Below are 12,569 nucleotides of genomic sequence, written 5' to 3' on the forward strand. Positions count from 1 at the left end.
CCCGCCCCACTTCCTGCCCCCCCTGCCCCACTTCCTGCCCCCCCCCTCCCTCCTCGCCGGCGGCCATGACCGTCCAGGTGGACACACGGACGCCGTAGATGCTCCGCCATGTGAGTGGCGGTAATTGTCATGGCGACCGGCAGGTCGTCTGTCACGCCATTGGCTGCGAAAACAAACAAACACAAAAAAATCAGGACTGATCCCTTCTTCTTTTTTTTTTTTTTTCCCGCCGCCGGCCTCCGTCCTCGGGGTCACGGAGTTCACGGTGGCGTTGGCGGCGGGGGGGTTCAACCCCGAATCGCCATGTGTTTGTAATTAAGCCCCGCCCCCCCACAGCAATCAGCCCAGGAGGGACGCCAGTCTGGCTCCGCCCCCAAGCCCCGCCCCCAGCGCCCTTTACTTTTGAAGGTTCTCGTTTTCCGAAGCGGTACGTCGGTTCCGATCTGCGTCTTCCGCCGCCGCCGCCGTCGACATGTTTGTGTCGACGGCGGCGGCGGCGGAAGACGCAGGAAGCTGCTTCTCTTTCCCGCCGGCCGCCATGTTTTTTTCCTGTCTCTTTTTTAAAGTATGAGAAGTTTTTCTGTGACACTTCCCTCTCGGAGGCGCTGTGTGTGTGTGTGTGTGTGTGTGTGTGTGTGTGTGTGTGTGTGTGTGTGTGTGTGTGTGTGTGTGTTTCACCTCCTCCGGGGGACAAACGGATCCTGCAGCCGCCGAGATGGCGAGGACGAAAGGAAACCGATAGAACAGGAAGTGAGGAGATGGGGGCGGAGCCTCTGACTAACACACCGCCATTAGTAAATAATTTAAATATGAATTAATTAATTAATTAATTCGCTCATCTATTCAGTCATTAATCCATCCGTTTATTAATTAATCCATCCATTTGTTAATTAATTCATCCATTCACTCATTCATCCATTAATTCATCCATAATGAATGAATGAATTCATCCTCTCACTCCTTCATTCATCCATCTTTTCATTCACGCAACCATTCATTCATTCATTAATCATTTTTTATTAATCATTAATCATTCATCATTCAATGATTCATTAATCATCTATCCATTAATTCATTCATTCATCCACTCACTCATCTATTCATCCATCCATCCATTCATTAATTAATCCATCCTTTCAGTAATTAATCATTCCATTCATCTACTCATTTATTCAGCCATTTATTTGTCCATTAATCCATTCATCCATCTATTCATTCATTAATCCATCCACGCACTCATCCACACATCTATTCATCCATCCTGTCATTAATTAATCAATCCATTCTTCTTTTCATCCATTCATTCATTCATTCATTCATTCATTCATTCATCCATTCATCCATTCATCCTCTACTCATGGGGTGAAAGGGGGCGGAGCCAGTCTCGGCTGAAGCAGGTGAGAGGCGGGGCTTAACCGCCCACCAGCTGTCAATCAAAACATCCAACCAATCACCTGGTCGGTCACACCTGAGGGTCATTTAGATCCTTTAGTGAACCTGATGACTGTTTCTGGAGTAGCAGAGAACATGGAGAGAACCTTGGTAGGAGAACATGGGGAGAACATGGAGAGAACCCTGGAGAACGTGGGGAGAACCTTGGTAGGAGAACATGGGGAGAACATAGGTAGGAGAATGTGGGTAGAACATGGAGAGAACCCTGGAGAATGTGGGGAGAACCTTGGTAGGAGAACATGGGGAGAACATGGAGAGAACCTTGGTAGGAGAACATGGAGGGAACCCTGGAGAATGTGGGGAGAACCTTGGTAGGAGAACATGGGGAGAATTCAGGAGAACATGGGGAGAACCCAGGAGAACGTGGAGAGAACCTTGGAGAAAATGGAGAGAACCTTGGTAGGAGAACATGAGGAGAACCCTGGAGAATGTTTGGAGGACCTTGGTAGGAGAACATGGGGAGAATTCAGGAGAACGTGGGGAGAACATAGGTAGGAGAATGTGGGTAGAACATGGAGAGAACCCAGGAGAACTCAGGTAGGAGAACCCAGGAGAACATGGGGAGCTACAGTTCTAAACTTTGTTGTTGTTTTTTTTAATTGTGGATTTTGGATTATTATAATTCCGAATGACGCATTATTATATTCCCATGTTTGTGGATTATTAGATATATAATAGTTTTATCATTCCAAATGATAATAAAAATAGTTCCAGTTCTAACCTGTATTTTATATCATCTCAAGTTTGATTTTTTTTTCAATCTAAGATACGGAATGAAGTTAATCTGTGCGTCGTTAGAATCCCTTTCTAATGTGTTTTTTTTCAAAAGATCAGAAATAAGCATCGTTAAATAGATCAAAAAACGCATACGATTAAAACTGGAGACTTTGGATTATTTCGGTCAATTAAAATGTCAAAATGTAGATAATTCAAGTTCTGAACTGCTGATATTTTAAAACTTGCAGAATATTGATTATTATAATTTTATATAATGGATTATTATATATCAAGATTGTGGATTATTGTAATTCCAAATGAGTCTAGTTTTACAATTCTAAATATGGGTTATTAATTTCTCACAACACAAATTAATGATTAAATTATGAATTAAATGTTAAAAGTTCTAAACTGCGTTTTTTAAATTGTTGATTTAAGATTATTATAATTCCAAATTATGGATTATTATAATTTCAATTCACAGATTATTATTTCCAGAGTCTAAGCTTTTATCATTTTGAATTTATTCTTAAGATTCCAAATGATGGATTGTGAACTATTCTAATTCTCTAGCCTGTGGATCAGTATAATCCAAGAGTCTGGATTATTATCATTTCAAAACAGGTCTAAATGTGGATTATGGACATTTCCAAATGTAGATGGTGAAGTTCTAAACAGTTTTTTTTAAATGCAGATTTTGGATTATCCTAACTCTAAATTATGGATTGTTTTAACTTCAGATTAAGGAGGACCATCTTTCCGGATTCTGGATTATTCTAATTCCAAACAGATCTAGTTATTAAATTCCAGGCGATGGATTATAAAGATTTCAAAATGTAAATTATTATTTACTTATGTAGACTTTGGATTATTATTAATAAGGCTACATTTAAAATTCGATATAAGGATTTTTAAGATTTCCAAATGTAGATGATGAAGATTCTAAATTGTCTTTTTTTTTATTGTAGACGATGGATCAGTATAATTCCAAAGCAAGTCTAAATTTAAAATTCAAAATTCAATATAAGTAGTATTATAAGTATTATAAAGCTTTCCAAACTTTGAAACTGCATTATTTTTTTTATTATTTTTTTATGTATATTTTGGATTATCATAATTCCAAAAGAAGTCTAAATTTAAAATCCAATATAAGGATGACTCCAAATGTAGATTTTTAAAGTTTTTTTTATTTTTTTGTAGATTTTGGATATTTATTATTAAATCTAGATTTAAAATACCAAGTGATGGATTATAAAAATTTCCAAATGTAGATTATAGAAGTTCAAAACTGTGTAGACTTTGGATTATCATAATGCCAAAACAAGTCTAAATTAAAAATTCAACATAAGTGAGATTTTTCAAAGATTACAAAAGTTTGAAATTGCTTTTCTTTCTTTCTTTCTTTCTTTCTAAGGACGATTAAGATTCACCAACGTAAATGTAATCATTTCAGATGCTAAAAATGATGCTAAAAATATGCACACAATAACAATTGAAAATCTTAGATCCTTGAAATGCATAGAACAGATGATCAAAATCCCCTATTATGGGATGTTTACCACTCCCAGAGGTGTGTTATGATGTGTTATGACATGTTCCCCTGCGCCTCCTCCTCCTCCGAATGCTAATCCGGACGCGGGTGAACCCGTCTTGACCTCTGACCTTTGCGTGGCGCAGGTTCCGGGCGGCGCGGCGGGCTCCCCGGCCGGCTCGTCCGTCCCGTCCACCTCCTCGCGTCAGTACGCCCGGCAGCGCATCACCCGCGTCAACCTCAGGGACTTAATCTTCTACATGGAGCAGGAGAAGGAGACGACCCACTCGCTCCTCCTCTACCGTGCCCTGCTCAAGTAGCCTCAGCGTCCTCCTCCTCCTCCTCCTCCTCCTCCTCCACAGCCACGTGCCTTCAGATCAGGTCCAACGTATCAGTGTCTCCATCTGTACTGGTGTTTTTTAATTTTTTTTTTTTTTTTTTTTTTTTTTTTTTTTTTTTTTAAATGTGTTTTCATGGAAAGAAATGGAGAAAGTGGGGGGGGGGGGGGTAAGAAATTAAAAAAAAAAAAAAAAAAAAAAAAAAAAAAAAAGAAGAAGTCCGACCCCCAACCCATCCTCACACACCCCCCCTCTTCTGTCCTGTTAGCTTAGCTTAGCGGCGCTAGCTCCGTCGGGTTTCGAGGTCGCAACGATCCGGAAAAGGGAAATCTTTGCGGCGTGACTCCGCCCACAACCTCCATCCTCCAATCGGCGCCCATCGGTGAATGTAGTTTACCAAACAAGCACCGACTTTTTTTTTTTTTGTTTTTTTTTGTTTCTTTTTTTAAACCCCGCCCCCGTTCCCCTACGCTTGGCTCCGCCCCCTCTATGTGTAAATAGTTTTTTTTTTCTTTTTTTGCTAATCCATTTCAACGACGTGTGTATTTTTTTATTTTAATCACTTGAGGTTTTTTAATGGTAAATGAACGTCGGGCAGCCAATAAGAACACCCCGATGGTGGCGCCGCTAGCTGCCCGCCGCCGCCGCCGCCGCCATCTTGACCTTCTCGTTATTCGACCCGCGTATAAAGCAGCATCTACAGTATTTTCCCCAGCATGTTGGCTTGATGGCGGTTCAGAGGGGGAGGGATGGCGGCAGGACAACGAGGGAGTGCGACATCATGCAGAAGAAGAAAATCGCGAAGCCGAAAAGTTACTAGACGGCATAAAAACAGACCATGTGCAGTCACCCTTGACCTTTGACCTTTGACCTATATTTTGTGCCAAGTGTGTTATTTGGTGCAAAAATTATTCCTTTTTTTTTTGTTTGTTTTTTTTTTGTTTTGGGAAAAAAAAAGATTTTAAAAAATATATGTAACTGTGATTTTATATCTGTTTTATTCTTTATTATTTAGATTTTTTTTTTTTTTTTTTTTTCATATGCATTTTCATTTCAGCCACATCGAAAAAGGAAAACAAGCTCGATATCAGACAACCAGGAATTCTGGGGTTGACAGTATTTATTGACATTTCAAGGGCAGGGGTGAGGGGGGGGGGGGTGACCCCCGGTTTCCATGGTAACCATGTATTTTGTATTTGTTTTTTGTTTTTTTTCCTATATTTTATCAGATAATTTCCTGCTCAACCTGCATGTTAGCAACATTTCTCTTTAAACATTTCCCCCTCGAGAAAAAACACACACCGACACACACACACACACACATACACACACACACACACACACAGGTCTATGCACAACCGTCAGCGTCCGTGTCCCGGTGGAAAATATTATCTATCAGCGTTATAAAGTCGAGCTAATCGATCAATACCGCCGTGTTTTCTCTCAGTTTTGACTCAAAATCATTTGGTTTGTTTGTTTGTTTGTTTTTTTTTTCCCCTGGATGAACGACGGCCATCTTGGATCGCCGCTGCACCATGTGTTCTTTTTTTTGTTTTTTTTTTTTTACATTGTTTTTAAAAAATGTTTTAAAAAAAAAAAAATCTTTGTCGTATGTCGCGGGAAACCCGTCGTCACTGTTTCCCGCTCGTTCGTCTTTGCGCTCCGAACCCGGAGCCTCGGCTATGCAGCTCTTCTCTCCTGGGCGCGTTGGGAATTCACCGGGAGGCGCCGCCGCCGCCGCCGTTCGAGGCGGAAAGATCAAAAAAAGAAAAAAAAAAAATTTTTTTTTAATGGCACTTTTATTTATTTTTAAATTTACAATCTATTTCGCGCAACGCAGAAGAAGTTTCTCTTTTAAAAAAAGTAAGCCACCACCCCCGATTCAAAACATTAAATTAATTATAAATAAAGTATATATTTCCCTGTTTATTTTTTAAAATTGTATTCCTATTTATTTTTTCTTAAAATTTGATTTTACGCACTTTTTTTTTTCCTTTCCTTTGTTTCCCCCCCAGCAGTCAAGCACAACATTATGGGAAAAAAAAAAAAAAGAAAAACAAACAAACAAAAAGATTTTACTATTAATAATAATAATAATAATTATAATCTCTATAGTTTCCAGGTTGACAGGAGGACATTTTTACCACTGCAGCTTTTTAGCCAAAATATTAGGACAATATTTACAGGTGTAAAGATATCAGGGGGGTCGGGGGCGGGAGGGGGGGTTAACATTTCGATGTAACGATGATTTGTAAATATTGTTTACAAAACGTATGTGTTTATTAGAATCCACGTTATTTTTGGTAAAGCTCTTGTACAGATCCGGGACATTTCCTGTTTGTGTGGAAAAAAAAAAGAAAAAAAAAAAAAAAGAAAAACAAAACAATACGATGTATTTGTACTTATTTTGTAAAGGAATAAATGAGCTGTTTACTAAACCGAGATCACGCTCCTTCATTCATGTGTTCACCGACGTGTGTGTGTGTGTGTGTGTGTGTGTGTGTGTGTGTGTGACTTTCTCTTTTTTTTTTATGACGCAATTCAAGAAAAACATCTTTAAAATGATTATTCATTTATTACATTTAGTTACATATTTGCTTATCTACTTATAAAAATAAGAATGAGAATAAGAACAAGTTTATTTATCCTGAAGGAAATTGTTGTGCCAAAGTTTTAAGTAAAACGTAACAATAATAAATAATAGTATATTATGAGTAAGTAATGAGTGTATTTTTTCACTTATGTGCTTCATTCATTTATCTATTCACTTATTTATTTGTAGTTTTTTATTCATACATTCATATATTAATGATTTATTGATATTTATGTAGATCGAATAAATAAGAATAAGAATGTAAACAACTTTATTTATCCCGAAGGAAATTGTTGTAATATAAAATATAAATATGAATATAAAATTGTAATATTTTATATATAATTATAATTTACACTATATACACACGTCCATTTTTATTTATTATTATATCGGTATTCCCTTACATCCTATATATCATTGTTTTTAGTAAGACTATTATCAGAATTTATTCTAATTTTATAATTTGAATTGACTGTTACTGTTATAATCATTGTTTACTATTTATTGTAATTCAATTTTCTTTAACACCATTATCTACATATAATTATTTTACATGATTTTTTTCAATTATTTCCAAGTATTAACCAAATTGATTTGAATCTATTTAATTCTTATTATTCTCGAAAACCACGTCAGGGTGGAAGGCTGTCGGAGGATCTGCAGAAGGTCAAGGAGACACGCCAGAAGAACAGTACATCCTTTTATTATCGCAAATATGCAAGAAAAGGTGAACGCAGACAGTGCAGATGAAGACATGCCCTTTAATACCACAGTCTACTGGTGGGAAACACTTTAAATAATAAACATTTGCACCTTGTTCACCCTCTGGAGCGCCAGACGCCTATTTACACCTCCTCCTTCTTCTCCTCCAGCAACAGTTCTTTCACCTCTTCTTCTTTTTTTTTATTTTTTTTAAAAATGCTGGGGTTCCCCGCAGAACCCCGATAACTGAACGTCTGTACACCCGAGACCGCCGGGGCCGACCTCGGTGCTTCGTCGTGGTCTCCGGCCCCCTCCCCTCCCGAGGGGACTTTGTTTACGCCCACCTTATTTTTGTTTTCTTTATTTTACTTTGAAAGGCTGAGTTTGAAAAAGGTGGGTGGGCTTTTTTTTTATTGATTTATTTTTTTTATTTTTTTTTATTTTTTTGGACCGGTTTGGTTATTGCTGCTGCTGATGCAGGAAATTAAGAAAAGAGAAAAATGAATAAGAAAAAATAAAATATCAGGGGGGAAAATGTGGTAAAAAAAAAAAAAAAAAAAGGAAAACCCAACAGATAATTTTTCAAAATTCAAGAAAAAAAAAATACAAAAAAAAATCAGAAAGGAAAAAAAAAGCAAAGACAAAGAATAAATAAAAAAAAAATCTGAAATTAAGCAAAAAAAAAATAAATGAAGCAGTAAATAAAGAAATGAGAGATTCCAATATTAGAGGAAAGTAACGTAAAGGAAAAGATGGTAAAGAAAAAAAAAATCAAGGTGAAAAAAAAAAAGCAAAAGATCATTTTTTGAAATAAAACCTGGAACTAAAAAAAAAAATCAGAAACTAAACAAAAAAGAGTGAAAAAAGGAAAATAAACAATTGAAAAAAAACAATAATTTTTTTAATCATTATTCGTCAAAATAACGATTGAATGAAAAAAAATCAGAAATTAAACAAATACATTAAATAAAAAAAGTAAAAAAAACAAGAGAGTCAAACATCGGAGGAAAAGACGTTGAAAGAAGTGGGTAAAGGAAAAAAAAATCAAAGGATATTATTTTAAAACCCTAAAATAAAAAAATAAAAATTAAATCAGAAATTAAAGAAAAAAATAAAAAGGAAAATAATGAAAACGATATCTGGGGAAGAAATCTTAAAAATATTAAGAAATCTGAAATAAATCAAAGTGAAACAAAATAAAACTAATTTTCAAACTTAAATTAAAAAGTTTGAAAAGGGGATTAAATTACCCTGGGAAGAAATATTGAAAAACAAAAAACAAAAAACAAAAATCACAGTTTGAAAAAAAAAAAATCAAAATAAAAGCTTGAATGAAAAAATGAAACCAGAAATTAAACAAACAAAAAAAAAACAAACAAAGAAAATATAGATATAAAGAATAAAACATTAAAATATCAGAGGAAAAAAATGTCCAGAACAAAACAAAATACACACAAAAAAAATAAATGTTCAAAATAAAAAAAAAAAACAGAAAAGAAACAAAAAATAAAGTTCAGATTCAAAAAAAAAAAAAATAATAAAAATGAAAAAAAAAAAGCGCCGATGCATCTGATCCTTCAAGAACCCCGCCGTGGTTCAGCCCGTCCTCACATCCCCACCCCCCGCCACGCTCCTCACTTGGTTCGGTCCGGAGAGAGAGAGAGAGGAAAAAAAAAACAAAAAAAAACAACAAAATAAAAAGCAGGGGAACAAGGATGACATGGCGGCGGGGGGGTCGAGGGGTCGAGGGGTTCGGGGAGGTGGAGGGGATCCCCGCTGAGGGCCGGCAGGTCGCCGGGGGCGACCAGGACGTGGAGGGGGAGCCGGTTCTTCTGTGAAGAACCCGACATGAAAAGCTCGGCTGGACGTCTCCTCCCAGGCTGCGACCACCGGCCGGGCGGCAACAAAGAAGAGATGGAACCGTCCAACACCGCCATGGAAATATATACACACACACACACACACACACACACACACACATATATTCAAAATCCTTCTGCCGTGTGTGTGTCCTCCATCCAGATGATGATGAAGATGAGGACTGGTGGGACGTTCGGGGGGAAAACACGCCGCCAGAACGGGTTCCCTTCGAGGTTCTGGCGGGAAGGAGGGCAGTTCTCATCACACACACACACACACACACACACACTCACACACACACACACTCATACAGCCTTTAATTATTACCTATAAACCAAGAAAGGAGACGACATCATCTTTGTACAATCAATAAAACAAGCTCCTCTTCTTCTTCTTCTTCTTCTTCTTCTTCTTCTTCTCCTCCATGGTGCCACCAGGACAGGAAGTCCTCCCCCCCCTCCGCCATTTTGTTCTATTCTCTTTTCGTTTACGAAGCGTTCACTCGGAGCAGGACACACACTTCTCAAGTGCAAAAGAACCCGCCGGACGCCGTCGTGGAAAGAGCTTCTTCTCAGGAGGCCTCCTGGAGGTCTGGAGCACCTGAGCAGCAGCTGAGAACTTCAGGGCTTCTTCTACGTCGTCTCCTGATGAGCGCGTCCTTCATATCGTGGAAGCGGGAGGAGGTGATAAAACGATAAAAATTCAGCAACTTTTGTTTGCTTTCTTTTTGTTTTGTTTTTTTGTGTGGGGTGGGGGGGGTGAAAAAAACAAAAACAAAAAACAAAAAAAATTAAAAAAAACTTGCCGTTGCCACGGCAACTTCCAAGGAAGAAGAAGAAGAAGAAATGTTTTTCGCCACTTTATCAGACGCCGTTTTTTTTTTTTTTTTTTTTTTTTTTTCTCCACACTTTGTTCTTTTTTTTTTTTTTCGTCAGTTTGTTCGGATTAACGCCCCCCCCCCCCCAACTCCCGAAAAAAAAAAAAAAAAAAAAAGCACCCTAGTCCAGGGGTTCCTGTTTTATCCTGATGGGCGTGTTGATGCAGAGACTCCGCCGGTCTTCGCGACACAACACGTACTCGCTGAACTGGGACGAGTCCACGCCGCCGCCGCAGGACGCCGCCACGCTGAAGCCCTTCTGGAAGAGACGCTCCAGGACCTGCAGGACCACCAGGAGGGACAGGAAATGGGATTGAGATTCCACCGAGTAAACCCAGATTACGCCGGATTAAGATAAGATAAGATCGACTTCGATGAAATCTCGTTATGTGTGGTGTCGATAAATACAGAGATAAGTAGAAAAAAAAGACGATAATGAGAACAAAAACAACAAGGCAAAATATGACAGGGTGAAAATAGAGGCAGATTATCTGATAATCTTGAAAAACTTGAAAAAAAAAAAAAAATCTCACCCACTTGGTGTAAATTGTAATAATTTATCTGTAAATATGTTCATAACTGTGCAATATTTCATTTAATAAAAGCCACGTGTACAATATTTTTTCATACTCTTGTGCACTTCTTATTTTTCACTTGTTACTTAAGACCTTAAGAGGCTTTATAGTTTTCATTTGTTACTCAAGACACTTTATAGTTTATATGTATTTCTTTTTCTCATTTCTCATTACTTATTATTTCTTAATTCTTTCTTTTTTTTTTTTTTTTACTGTTTATGCAATTTTCTACTGTTATTTATTATTGTTGTATTTTTCTTGTTACTCTGGCACAACAATTTCCTTCGGGATAAATAAAGTTATTCTTATTCTTATTCTTATTCTTATTCTGAAAATACTTGTAACATGAACTGGCGTCCTGAGAATAATATACTGTGCATTTTGCTTTTGCTTTTTTATCCGGCCCGCCAAACTATTTTCTTTTAATTTTTTAATAAGGATTTAGAAACTCCTATTTTTTTCCTTTTGTTTAATTTTGCACGGATGATTACAAACAAAATAATGTTGGTGCATTGATATGATCATTAATGAATTTAAAGTTGAAATAAAATGCCAAAAAAAATGTAAATATTGAAAATCGAATTTTATATTTATATAATAAATATTGAAAATATTGAAAATAAATATTAAAAATAAAATTTTATATTTATATAATAAAAGGATAAAAAAAATTATCAACAAATAAAAAACTGGGGAACTGTGGAAAGAATAAGCTATATTAGAAAAGAAGAAAACAATCAAGATGAAAAAAGAAAAACATAAGATCTTCTCATCTTCTCCTTTGGGCTTTTCCCTTCAGGGGGTCACCACAGCAAATCCACCTTCTCCATCGAACCCTTTTCTCCGTCCCCTCCTCTCTCACACCAACTACCTTCATATCCTCTCATTTCATCCATCAATCTTCTCTTTGGTCTTCCTCTAGACCTCCAAATCCATCTACCAACATACTGACTATCCCTCCTCTGTCCATGACCCAACCATCTCAGTCTGGCTTCTCTGACCTTCTCTCCAAAACATCTAACATGTGCTGTTCCTCTGATAGACTCATTCCTGATCCTCTCCATCCTGGTCACTCCCAAAGAGAACCTCAACATCTTCATCTCTGCAACCTCTAGTTCTGCCTGCTGTCTTTTGGTCATTGTAACAGTTTCTAGTCCAAACATCATGGCTGGTCTCACCACTGTCTTGTACACCTTTCCTTTTATTCTGGCTGAAAGTCTTCTATCACATAGAACCCCTGACACTTTTCTCCACCCATTCCAACCTGCTTGGACCGTCTCTTCACCTCTTTTCCACACTCTCCTACGCTCTGGACTGTTGACCCCAAGTACCTGAAATCCTCCACCTTCTTGATCTCCACTCCCTGTAGCCTCACTGGTCCACTCGAGTTTTTCCAGAGCATACCTCCACCTCTCTAGATGTTCCTCCACCTGTTCTCTGCTCTCACTACAGATCACAATGTCATCCGCAAACATCATGGTCCATGGAGATCCCTGTCTAACCTCATCTGTCAGCCTGTCCATCACTATTGCGAACAAGAAGGGGCTCAGAGCTGATCCCTGATGGAGTCCCACCTCCACCTTGAACTTCTCTGTTACCCCTACAGCGCACCGTACCAGTGTCTCACAGCGAGCATACATGTCCTGCACCAGTCTAACATACTTCTCTGCCACTCCAGAATTCCTCATACAATACCAGAGCTCCTCTCTTGGCACCCTGTCATATGCTTTTTCCAGGTCTACAAAAACACAATGCAGCTCCCTCTGTCCTTCTCTGTACTTTTCTATTAGCATTCTCAACGCAAATACTGCATCTGTAGTACTCTGTCTAGGCATGAAGCCATACTGCTGTTCACAGATGCTGACTTCTGCTCTCAGTCTAGTTTCCACTACTCTTTCCCATAACTTCATTGTATGGCTCA

The 12,569-nt window shown here is 38.0% G+C and overlaps 2 protein-coding genes across 3 annotated transcripts in view; one reads left to right on the forward strand and one right to left on the reverse strand.

Moving 5' to 3' along the window:
* LOC147218069 (transcription initiation factor TFIID subunit 4) overlaps positions 1 to 4,207 on the forward strand; it is a 91,062-nt gene extending 86,855 nt beyond the window's left edge. Inside the window, exon 15 of the mRNA XM_086174937.1 lies at positions 3,847 to 4,207. Within this exon, the coding sequence (XP_086031063.1) occupies positions 3,847 to 4,020 (174 nt within the window). The 3' untranslated portion in view covers positions 4,021 to 4,207. The remainder of the gene's footprint in view (positions 1 to 3,846) is intronic.
* Positions 4,208 to 9,069: 4,862 nt separating this feature from the next.
* Positions 9,070 to 12,569, reverse strand: part of kctd15b (potassium channel tetramerization domain containing 15b) — a 37,711-nt gene continuing 34,211 nt past the window's right edge. For both annotated transcript variants that reach the window (XM_086174943.1, XM_086174942.1), the window contains one exon: positions 9,070 to 10,353. In XM_086174943.1, the coding sequence (XP_086031069.1) occupies positions 10,195 to 10,353 (159 nt within the window). In that variant the 3' untranslated portion in view covers positions 9,070 to 10,194. The remainder of the gene's footprint in view (positions 10,354 to 12,569) is intronic.

The sequence above is a fragment of the Fistularia commersonii genome, chromosome 27, assembly GCF_037954325.1.
Source record: "Fistularia commersonii isolate RoL2024-O1a breed Wild chromosome 27, RoL_Fcom_v1.0, whole genome shotgun sequence".
Lineage (NCBI taxonomy): Eukaryota > Metazoa > Chordata > Actinopteri > Syngnathiformes > Fistulariidae > Fistularia > Fistularia commersonii.